The sequence below is a fragment of the Hippocampus comes genome, unplaced genomic scaffold, assembly GCF_001891065.2.
Source record: "Hippocampus comes isolate QL1 unplaced genomic scaffold, H_comes_QL1_v1.1 scaffold185, whole genome shotgun sequence".
Taxonomy (NCBI): domain Eukaryota; kingdom Metazoa; phylum Chordata; class Actinopteri; order Syngnathiformes; family Syngnathidae; genus Hippocampus; species Hippocampus comes.
Genome location: NW_017805931.1, coordinates 843805 through 855589, shown reverse-complemented (window position 1 = coordinate 855589; position 11785 = coordinate 843805). Strand labels below are relative to the sequence as shown.

Below are 11785 nucleotides of genomic sequence, written 5' to 3'. Positions count from 1 at the left end.
ACACACACACACACACACACACACAGAGACATGCGCGCGCGCATATGCTGAAAAACAGGTGCCCTTCTTTGTTTTGTCATGCGTAGCTTGAGGCTAAACCACATTCCCCGCAGGAAATATTGAACGCATCCCGTCTCTGAAATTTTAGCCTCACCGTTGCCGATTTGATTTTTGGTCATATAAGCTGCACATAAAAATTTTAAGATGTAGGGGAAAAATTATATATATATATATATATATAATATTTGTGTGTGCATGCACACACGCATGTATATATACATATCATACAAATATGAAGAAGTACTTGATGATGTCTGTTGCATGGTTTGACCGTACCGTGTTTGAATCATGGCAATGCAAATCCGTCTGCCTCCCACTCTGTATGCAGGAAATGGAATTTCCAATCCAAGTGACTGCGAAGCATATGAATGACATTTTTTTGGGGCGGGAGGGGGTGAGTTAGTGGGCGGTGGCCGGACAGATTATATTGATAAATGTGTCGGTGGTCAATTTCACTCTCTTGTGTTGTTCCGCTCTGTCCTCTCGTCGGTCCCAAAGTGAACCTCCTGCTGCAAAAATGTACATAAAAGAGTGAAAGTGTTCACCTTTTATAGATATTTGTACATGCAGAAAAAGGATCGGTAATAAAACTTTTTACCACGCCAATATTACTATTCTCTGTTTGACGCATTCTTAACGTTTTTGTGTTTGTAATGTTTTTTTTTTTTTTTTTTTTTTTTTTTTACTGCAAGTGCCATCTGATTAAATAACCTAACAATATTTCCCTTTAAGCAGCGGATATTTTAGCTGAAATTGTGGTGCAAAACATGCGGATTGATCAAATACAAATACTTCCAGGCTACATATGTGGATAATAAATAAGAAGGAGAATGAAAGTGTTGTGAGAAGGTTTAAGTAAAGTCGAACCGGTAATGCAAAGTGTCAACAGCGATTGTGATCTGCTCGCTTGTTTTGAGTCTCCAAACAAGTAAACAAACCAACGCGTCATTTGAAATGTATCCTCGCAAACAGCCACTTCCTCTTTGTGCCGCCGTCCTCTTGTTTGATGTCTCGTTGGCTCCTGCCTCAGTCTTGGCGAGCCTCTTTGACTTTGCGTCGCGGGACCTTTGTCGATTTGTCGAAAAATTGGTGAGATTTCGAAAAAGAGTGCTTGCTTCAATCCATTTTTTTTTTCAATTCATAATTTGTCCTACGAAAGTCCCCAAGCTTCATGCTAACACAGGCGAAATCACAGTGAGCCCCCCAAAAAAAAAACGCCAGGTGTGTTCACCTCAACTTTGCATTGTCAAATAGAGCAAGCCATTTTCGAGATTTAAGATTGGTCAATAATTTGGAAAAAGTAACACTCACGTGCGGACTGATTTTTTTTGTTTGTTTTTTTTTTTTGACAGAATAAAATTCTGATAACCAATTAATCATCTGATTAATTAAAAAAATATACATTGAATAAAAAAATGTTTTTAATTTTGTACACGTACGACACTAAAAGATATGAAAAACAGTAAAAAAAGCTATTTCCTTGATTTTACAATAGAGAGCAAAATCTGCAAAAATTGGCCAATTTTTATCTCATATTTGTCTGATGTTGTAATGTGTTAACTTGTCGACAATTTTTTTGACAATTTAAAAGGAGTTAATTTTAGTCTCTTAAATCAGTCGCTCAGCCCCCAGTTAGAATCACAACAGAAGGAGCAGCACAATGTCCATTGAATTGAAGCTGTTAAATTGAACGGATTTGTCGTTTTCATTTATTTTCCAGATCCCACTGTATTCCCTCCAGCAATACACATGACGAGTGCATGGCGGTGGTGGTGGAGGTGGGGGGAACGGAGAGGTAGCTCGCGAGGACGGGGGAGAGCGGGGGCGGCGGGGGTGGGGGTGGTTGGTCCAGTCTCCTGTCCCCATTGAGCCGCGTGCCGAGGGCCGTCAAGGCCCCATTGTGCGCGTGGACAGTGGAAGGAAGGCAGCCATTGGTGGCCAGGTGAAAAGCGGGCCTTGGGTGGAGGGCCCGTGAAAGTGGGCGTCAAAGGCTCGGCCGTTAAGGAAGAAAATCAAAAAGCCATCAGACTTGTTTGTTGCCGCTCAACGGGAGGGCCGCCGCTTTACATTTAAGCCTCCCCAGTGGACAAAAGAGTTTTTCTCTCCATTACCAAAGTTTGGAGCGACGCGGCACGCCTGCTCTTTTAGCTGTCGATTTTCACAGTACGTCGTACCTGAAAGCGTTTCATAAGCGGTTGAAAAGTGACTTACAGATTTCAGTCGACGGCGTTAATCGAGCCACCGCATAAACGATGAAGGTGAAATATACGCGTAGCTACTTGCTAAAGCAACATCCCGCCCTCCGTAAAATTGCTTAGAGTATCTTTTCTACGTTTATATGTATTGGAACGTGAACGGTTTGCGTTGAAAGCTGTTGAAACAGCGAGCCAAGTGATATACAGTATATTGGGTCTATCAAACTTAGAGCCTTAACTTTGCTCAAACTTAACTCCAGCGAAGATGGATAAACAAAGATTATAAGCTTTTACTTTCAGTTTTACCCGCTTGACGCTTGTTGGAGGAATCGAAAAAATAATATGCGCACTTTGCAAAGCCGATTGTAAATACCATAGTGTACATCTTTGGTGTATTATCTGTGAGGAAAATACCCTGCGTGTGTCCTCACGGAGCCTTGCAAATCTATGCTGCTGGAGTGTGGTGCTGGTGGGCAGAACCAAACCTGTGCGCGAGAAATTTTGAGAATTGTCAATAAAATATATCGGAAAAATTTAACCAAAAAAAAATTACAAATGCATTCGAGTTAATAATCCCGGTTTGGGGATGAAACCGGTTTGGGGTTTGGAATTCAATTCCACTTGGTCTAACTTGTCTTTTAAGTTGTACTAAGCAGGCATGTTGAAAATGAAAAAGCTGCTTAAAAAAAAAAAGAAAAGATCGGAGACAACCCCTCCCCACACTCACTCACACACACCCCACCCGCCACCTTAGGAGCACCTCGAGAGTGTTGTGTGCTGTCCTGATGAGTGGCCTCACTCTCTTTTTGTCTTTTGCATGACAATCGGTCAGCCAAGTCCATGGACCATCGCAGGACAATGCCGTCGCACTCGGGTTTGATGTCTTCTTAAGCTATTGAGTCAAGTCTCCTGTTGTCTCCCCGTCGCCTTGCCCTGTACTTTGTGTCGCTGTGAATGGTTATACAAAGTGTCATGTAAAGTAAGGGTTTGAGTTATGTGGTCTTGGTGAGATCCGTTTTGGTGTAGAACGTTTTGAAAGTGCTGCTGTTGCACTCTGTTTTTTTTTCCTCAATGCAGTCGTTCACCAAGTCAGATTTTTATTTAGTTTTTAATAACTTCCATCCGGTCATTATCTGATCCGCTATATCCTCATGAGGGTCAGGGTCGTGCTGGAGCCCATCCCAGCTGTCTTCAGACAGGAGGCGGAGGACACCCTGAACTGGTTGCCAGCCGATCGTAGGACACACATGGACGAACAAACATTCACACTCACATTCACACCCGAGGGACAATTTAGAGTGTGCCATCGACTTGCCATGCATGTTTTTGGAATGTGGAAGAAAACCGGAATACCCGGAGAAAACCTACGCATGCATTGGGAAAACATACAAACTCCATTATTTTCTCTCTCTCTAAAACTTGTTTTTTGGTGTTTTTTTTTTGGGGGGGGGGGTCGCCAACCCCAATTTTTCGTGGAAACCACTCAGTAGTTTTATAACCCTCGTGTGTTCCTTTTTTTTTCAATATAGTTGTAACGGCTGCCAGCTATATTTGGAGTTTCATGATTTTTTTCACTAGTTACCCGATCCCTACGGTCCATTGAACACTAAACCTGCACATTTTAAATCGTCTTTTTATTGTGGGCAGCCCCGGCACAACTGTGCAATAACGATGCTGTTCAATCAGGAGGAGGTTGATATCCTGCGCCTGTGAGGGGTTAAATGATCTCGGCAAAGGAGAAGTGCTCATGAACAACATAACAAAACTGATTTGTGGTCAACATTTGAGAGAAATGGGCCTTTTATGTACGTAGAAGAAAAATAGATTTTTTTTTTCCGGATGAATGGATGGACGATAGCTAGCTAGGTGGGTAAGTATATAGCTAGCTAGCTAGCTTGGTAGATCGATAGCGTCGAAGTGCATGCCATGTGGCAGGCAGTGGTTTTGCAACTTTCACCTGGGACACACGAGACTTGCAGGCTGAGCGTCTCATCTCAGACCTGCGGAGTGAAACTGCAGCCTGGTGTTTGTTTCATACGAGTGGGGTGAGTATGTTTGACGCTGGGTGTGGGGCGAAATCAAAGGGCCGAGACGTATTGTTTCAATGTGAAAAGGAGCTAATGGCCGACCATCGCAACTCGGGATCTGCAATCCACAGGGTGCCCCCGGGGCCGGGCTGGTACAATGGCGCCCCCCCGTCCCTGCTCCTTCCCCGCGGCGCGTCTTCCTGCCGCAATCTGCGGCCAACGACGCTGCGCCGGGGGGAGCGCATCTGTGCGAGCAGGGGCCCGGGCCGTGAGGGCCTCGGTGGGGGTAGACCCCCTCCCAACCCGATCAAGAAGAAGAAGTTCACCCGAATGCTCCTGATGCGTTTATGCTACAAGAACATCCTTGAAGTGTGGAAAAGAAACCCACGCAGTGTGTCCGAATTTTTTTTTCACAATTTACGGTGAGGAAATAAATATAGAAAGCCAATATTTTTGGCTTGTTGTGAAAAATTGACAAAACTATTCAGTTTATGATACTTTGACAAACTCCAGAAGCATTCAAGCAATGGAAGAGTCGCTGTGTATGAATACAATTCATATCATAATATGGGTCGCACTAAATTATTGAATCAACTCCATGAAAAATATTGAATTACAGTAATCGGACTAGAAACATTCAACGTACATATGAACCGAAACAATTCTCTATAAATGAAAATGTGCATTAAACACAAATAAACGTGGCAGGCAAGTAAAAATATACAAAATAATTCTACACAACGTGCTTCAAAACTTAATACTTGAACACGTGTATTCAAGTTGAAATGAAGTGGGCAATAAATAAAACCTGACATTCTCCATAAAGTACTTCAACACTTGAAACAAACAACATAAATAACACCGGTCATCAGCACATTTAATCAGACGTGGATTTATGTGTGCCTCAGCGTATTTTTGACGTTGAAGTGTAATATCTGCATTATATACAAATAACATGAAATGAAAAGATGGAATCCTTCACAAAGTCAATATATAAATCGAAGTAAGAAATATCAATGTGAATATATAATTCGTTCACAAATTCTTTAAACCTTTCAGCTCTGTCAATGTTTAAACATAAATATAGAAACACAAATGTGGTATTGTGTATATCAATCTCAAAATGCAACTGAAACTGAACATTTTATGAAAGATAGAAATCTGAAAACGCTTTAGAAGTTCAAACTGATCATCCCGTTTTTAAAATAAAGAAAGTAAACGAGTAAATCCATACAAGTAATTCAAAATGACAATAAAAGCCGTTTATTTTATTAAGCTTGATGAACAAAAGGCCTAATGGCGTGGATTTTAATATCAAAGCCATCTCGCGAAATGCTCATTCGTCGAAGGCTAAGCAATCATTAGAATGCATGTGTGACATATGCTTAGCATTGTAGATGCGTTTTAATTAAGACCAAAAAAAACAAGTTTAGACTTTTTACAGTTGTTGCTTCTTAAATTAGACCACGCCCACGGGTTGGTCGTGGGGGAGGGGGGTGCTACCAAGGTCATTGGCAAATTCACCTTCAGCTGTGCGTAATTGTGCAGCGGCAGCCAATGAGCGACGAGGCCAACGATCTCCACCGCTGGCAAAACGTGTGCAGACCAGCCCCGAGCGCACATTCAATCTCTCAGGCCCAGGCCGGAGCTGGTACGCCTAGAGTCGGCCTTCATGGACTAGTTCGTAGCCTCCTTTCGGCGGTTATGTAGGCCGGGTTGTCCACCAACTCCCATGGACTTTTGCTTTGACTAAGACTTTTTTTTGTGTCCTCCTCATTAAGGTAAGTTTAACTGCCAAGATGTCCGAAAGACCCCACAGCCCAAGCTCGGAGTGTCAAAGCCGCCCGTATGACTTCAGCCGGGCATGCACGCAGATTTTGGGCCAAGAGGGCCTCGGGGGTTCGTCCTTTCACCAGCTCCCCCTGCCAGAAGCGGGTGTGCTGTACAAGCAGGCTCCCTATGGGGGCCTGCCGTCGGCCGCCTCGCAGAGCTTCTTCCCCTTCCCGTCGGTGGCTACCGGCGACTACCGGGCCTCCGAGCTCCAGGTCGGGGATTTCGGCCAGCCCAAGCATTGGTATCCGTTCGCCGCGCCAGAGTACACCGGACAGGTACCCGGTGTAACCGCAGCCACGCAGCCCATCAACTTGAGCCCCCCCATAGCCGAAACCCGGGAGCAAATCAAGCTCTCCGATATCAAGACGGAGAAAGACACCGGGGACGACTACTCGAGCGAGGTGAAGGTCCAGCAGTATCCGCCGGCATCCGCCGCCATGCATCAAGGAGTCCTCTACTCGAGTCCCTGGATCCCGTCCTTCTGGCCCGGTATCAGCCACCTCACGCCGCCCGGCAGCGGAGGAAGCAGCAACCAGAATCCGTCAACGTCTTCTACGTCGTCGCCATCCATGTCCCCGTCGCCACCCAGCAACGGCGTGCCGGCGAACGCCTTCTTCGGCGTCACGCCCGGCCAAGGTGCCCCCGGGCCTCAGGGCCAGAACCCGGCCTCGTCAACGAGGAGCAGCGGCTCGTCCAGCGGCGGTTGTAGTGATTCGGAAGAGGTAAGCATTTCCACTTTGAAAGGATTGAGTCAATAAAATATGTCCAACGCCAGTCCACGAAAACATTAGATTCAACCTCATGCTTTAGGAAAACCTTTCCACTGAAGAATTGGAGCAGTTTGCCAAAGAACTGAAACACAAGCGCATCACTTTGGGTTTCACTCAGGCTGATGTTGGCCTCGCGTTGGGCAACCTGTATGGTAAGTGTCTACGCACTCAACCACTGTAATTGGATATTTTAAATATATTAAAGTTCAGCTTTGTGTTTTAGGTAAGGTTTTTAACATCTTCCCCTCTGATGGCACATCACACACTGTAGTACCAAGACTGACCTAGAAGGGGCAGCATTGTGCCACTGGGCATCCAGGTGGTAGAAGATGATACTGTACTGAAGCTAAGCTAACTCTCAGTTTGTCTGGTAACTATTTGGTTGCGAGCTCTTGTGTTTAGTGGTTGGTTACATGTTATATAAAAGCTCACTATAACCAGTTAGTACTATTTGTGTTTAGAAACGGGATGACTTTCAGGTCATTTGGCTATTGTATAGCTTTCCATCACAATCTCATAACATGGGCTCATTTTAATGTTGGCCACATGCATAAAGGGTGCGTTTTAACGTTTCTAAATTGTTGGGTAGGAATATAACCCACTCTGCACACAGCAGGATAATGGATATTTTCAAGCTCGCCGATAGTCAAGCGAAGGAAAAATGCTCATTCGTCCCAGTTGCTGGTATGCATGTACAGTGCTTAATTATCTTTTTTGTGGGGGCCGGGGGTGGTACATCCCCAGGTAAGATGTTTAGCCAGACAACCATTTGCCGCTTCGAAGCCCTCCAGTTGAGCTTCAAGAACATGTGCAAGCTGAAGCCCCTCCTCCAGAGATGGCTGAACGAGGCCGAAACGTCGGAAAATCCCCAGGATGTAAGTACTCTCTCTCCACATCTGCCGTCTGCTTTGCAAGACAACAGACGAACGCATCTGACGGTGGGGGGTTTTTCACCGTGGGCCCGACGTCCCACTGAGAGCCTCAATGGAAGCCCCCTTGCTGCCTTTGTGACCCCCTGCCGAGTCTTCTGAACCTTGACCTTGTCCAAAGGCCTCTCAGGTACAGCGGGTGACGGAAAGTGTTGATGTGCTCATTCAGATGTACAAGATCGAGCGGGTATTTGTGGACACCCGGAAGAGGAAGAGGAGGACCAGCCTGGAGGGAGCTGTCCGCTCAGCTCTGGAGTCTTACTTTGTCAAGTGTCCCAAACCCAACACTCAAGAGATCACGCACATCTCTGACGATTTGGGCCTGGAGAGAGACGTATGTCCTTTCTTTTTCCTTATAGCCAAATATCACTCTAAAAATGAGTTGGCGAAAAATAACCATGTATGTGACCCCAAAAAAAACGACATGACTGGCATTTTAAGCCAATTTCAACAGAGAAAATTGAATGAGAGAGCATATGAATGTGACTGTTTGGACTGCAAATTTATTGAGACTGAATGGAAAAGACCTCTGGTGGCAAAGTAGTGCACCCACATTTTTTGGGGGGGGGGTCAATTTCTATGAAGCTTGATTGATCAACAACCCCGCCTCCTTTAACAAAAAAAACAGTTGGTGTGTTCATCCACCACTGGCTTCATTTTATCGAGCTCCTTCACAATGTGGATCTGGACAAAAGTAGCTTATTTCAGAATTACTTTTGAATCAAGCTGTAGCCTGCAATCTAAGGAAGGTGACATTTTTCTGTCTAGGTATGTTCATGTTGCGCGAATCGTCTCACTCCATGATGGGTGTGACAATGTGCTATTGTGGTAGCTAGCATTGCACTTCTACTTTGTTACTTTCGCAAACAAACGTTTGGGTAACGTAGCAGTTTTTATTTCCATTTCTAACCCAGTTTGAGTAAAATCAACTAATTTTTGGGGGGATGAGATTTCCCCAGGGCCTAACAGGTGTTTTTTTTTTTTTTTTTTGCAAGGACAATGTGCCTGCACTGATGGGCCGTTCATTTCCCCTCGAGATTAAATTCTCAGCCTTTTGTCTTCAGTGAGGTGAACGAGTCGTCGTTATGCTAAACACTCACTCAGCAGACAACACAAATTGTCTTTTGGGAATTGCATTACAGGGATCAACTTCTCTGTGGCATGATTGATTGTAGGTTCCACCGATGGCACTATAGTGGTGACTTCACAACAGGCATGACACAACTCGACGATGATGTGGCATTCTTTGTAAATGGGCTACACATGGATGCAAGTTCCTTTTTTTTTGGTGGTGTTTACTTCTTGTTCTGTCTTCACATGCAAAAGACAAGTCTGTCGACCAATAACTTGGCAGAGTGTTTTGGTGGATCGAGTCATTCCTTGAAATCAAAGCTGGTTTTATGACTCTCGTGGGAAAAACCTCTGAAAGACTTGACTTGGACTCAATGACTTGACAATTCACTGTGTACCACTTATCTGAATTACTTTGTAAATATTTTTTGCTACACTGAATGAAATCAATTTTTTGCCCTCTCCTACTTCCACTCCCGGTGTGTCATACATTTACTGAAGTGCCAAGGCCGAGTAACAATTTTCTCTGACAAACTCGTTCAAACATATTTGCAGTTCACAAGTCCGGCCCTTTTATGTTATTTATTTTTGCTTTAGCTGTACCCACCTATTTGTTTGTTTGGGCTGGGGCGTTGAATGGGAGCTACACAGATTTTTGATGGGTTTATAGCACCCCCTAGGCTTGGTGTAGCAACATGCGAGCACACGACACATTTCTGTATTAATCACGGTAACAGATGCAAACATTAGTTAAAAAAAAAAAGCTGTGTGTGTGTGTGTGTCACGTGGACAAATAAATGCAAACATGAAAGGGTTTGAAAAGGTCTTTTTACTTTTGAGCACTGTGACACTCGGCACATCATGGACCATTACAGCCAGATATGATGCAACGGGCTGCATGTCGTCTTGACGCTTGCAGGCCATCTTGGTTTACAGAATGCCCATAGTTATGTCAGGTGCCTTAACTGTTATCTAATAAGCAACTGATGATGTCGTGTTTCCCCATATATTCAAAAATTTAACAAAATGACATGTTACATTACAAACTACCATCACATGATCCGTCAAAATATTTTCGCTGCAGTGTTGTGATTGAGTAAGATTGTATTATTTGGGACCTGGTTTGTTCCATTTTCCTTTTGTCTTCCCGACACTACATTGGGTCGTACTTCAGACTTGACTGCGACAGGGATTTCGCTCAAAAAAAAAAACAAAGACAATCACGCTTTCCCGCGCGCAGTGACTAACCGGCCGTTGTCACACGCAGGTGGTCCGAGTGTGGTTCTGTAACCGGAGACAGAAGGGCAAGCGCCTGGCTCTGCCTCTAGACGAAGAAGTCGACGGGCAGTTCTATGAGCCGAGCCCCTCGCCCCTCAACATGGCCACCTCCCCCATCCCCAGCCAAGGCTACCCTCCACCGTCCAGCTACCCGGGAGCCCCGCCGCCTACGCTTTACATGCAGTCGCTTCATCGGCCCGACGTCCTGAAGCAAGCGCTGCACCCTGGACTGCTCGGTCACCTGACTGGATAAAGGCTGCGGCGTCACGGGTGAACCATTCTGTCCAAATCTGATCTACCTCTTGAGGATTGTGAGACAGTTCACGGTTTTCTCCGTCGCTGCAGCTGTGTGTGTATGACTGATCACTCCATGCCAACAACTTGAAGTGTTTTGGGAATGCATGTTAAGTTATTCAGTAGGCCGGATTACCAAAGTGCATTTGACGCAAGGCAGCTTTTAGATTTTTTTTTTGGGGGGGGGGGTATGAATTAAAAAATAATTTTTGAGTTCAAAATTCATTTGACAGTAAATGAGGGGAGCTGTGTTTCAAGTTGTTCTACTCTTTGGATGGTGTTGATGCGAGAAGACGAGTGGGGGGCGTGGTAAGCATATCAGTGCATCGCAAAGAAAGCAATACAGTAATTCTGTCAAGTCCTTTTTCTCACAAAGCTTTTAAAAAAAGATGAATTTGATCCTCTGTAAAAAAAAATTTTTAAAGATTGAATGCAATATTTTGAGGATTTTGATAAAGTGGTGTTTGCTGCTATTTTGCTGCTTTGATTGCACATTTACAACATCTCATCTAGGGTGAAAGTCTGTCCTGTCATTGACTATTTTCTAACAGATGTTGACATGTTCTTCCTATGCTTGTTCCACCGGATGCCTGAAAATTGAATACATGCTTTTCAGAGTAATTTAACTTGTACACCTGATTTTGAGCGTATGCCTTTTTTAAGAGATCAGTCAGTTGACCACTAATTTTAGCCAACCTTCGCTCAGAAGCATCCTATCATGTTAAATGTATTCAAAGTCTGTTTTCTCCCGCCTGTATTTTTGTTTTTAAATTGTTTCACCGCCCTTTGCCTCAGTAAATAATTGTGTGACGTTGGTTCTGTTTGGATCTGCCACCTGTTTATGGGTGTGATTCCACTTTCGATCGCTAGATGGTGGCACATTTGACAAAGTTTGAAGCAAGAATGATAACGAGGTTGTATTTCAGGTCAGCCTAGTTTAAGATTATTTTATGGCGAATCTGCGTCAATCCTGCTTTTTCCGCTTACAAAAAGGCCGTAGGTTCATTTTCAAGCCAAAGCTGGAACGTCGGCCAATGATGACCATGGATTTTTGGAAAAAAATGCTTAGCCTACAGGTGCAGAACACTTTAATGAATTTGCACACATGGTTATGTAGTGTGTTCGGCGGGTTGTGTGTAAACCTCACAGGCAAACGGCGGCTCAGTTTGTGTGAATTCTGCGCGAAAAGAGGCTTACGCCACGCCAGTAGCATGATCCCATGCAGCCAGGTCGTCGTAAACCTTGTTTGGAGGCAAACTGTCGAAGTGGGAGCAGATCTTACACAGTCTCTCGTTCCAGCCACTGTTCAACTTTGTTTTCCCATTCCG

At 44.5% G+C, this 11785-nt stretch overlaps 1 protein-coding gene across 1 annotated transcript; it reads left to right on the top strand.

Moving 5' to 3' along the window:
• The first annotated feature begins 5529 nt into the window (after nucleotides 1–5529).
• On the top strand, nucleotides 5530–10416 carry pou5f3 (POU domain, class 5, transcription factor 3). Its single transcript, XM_019890209.1, has 5 exons — nucleotides 5530–6837; nucleotides 6926–7037; nucleotides 7630–7760; nucleotides 7984–8148; nucleotides 10153–10416. The coding sequence occupies exons 1-5, from the start codon at nucleotides 6082–6084 to the stop codon at nucleotides 10414–10416; spliced, it is 1428 nt and encodes a 475-aa protein (XP_019745768.1). The 5' UTR covers nucleotides 5530–6081.
• The last annotated feature ends 1369 nt before the right edge of the window (nucleotides 10417–11785 follow it).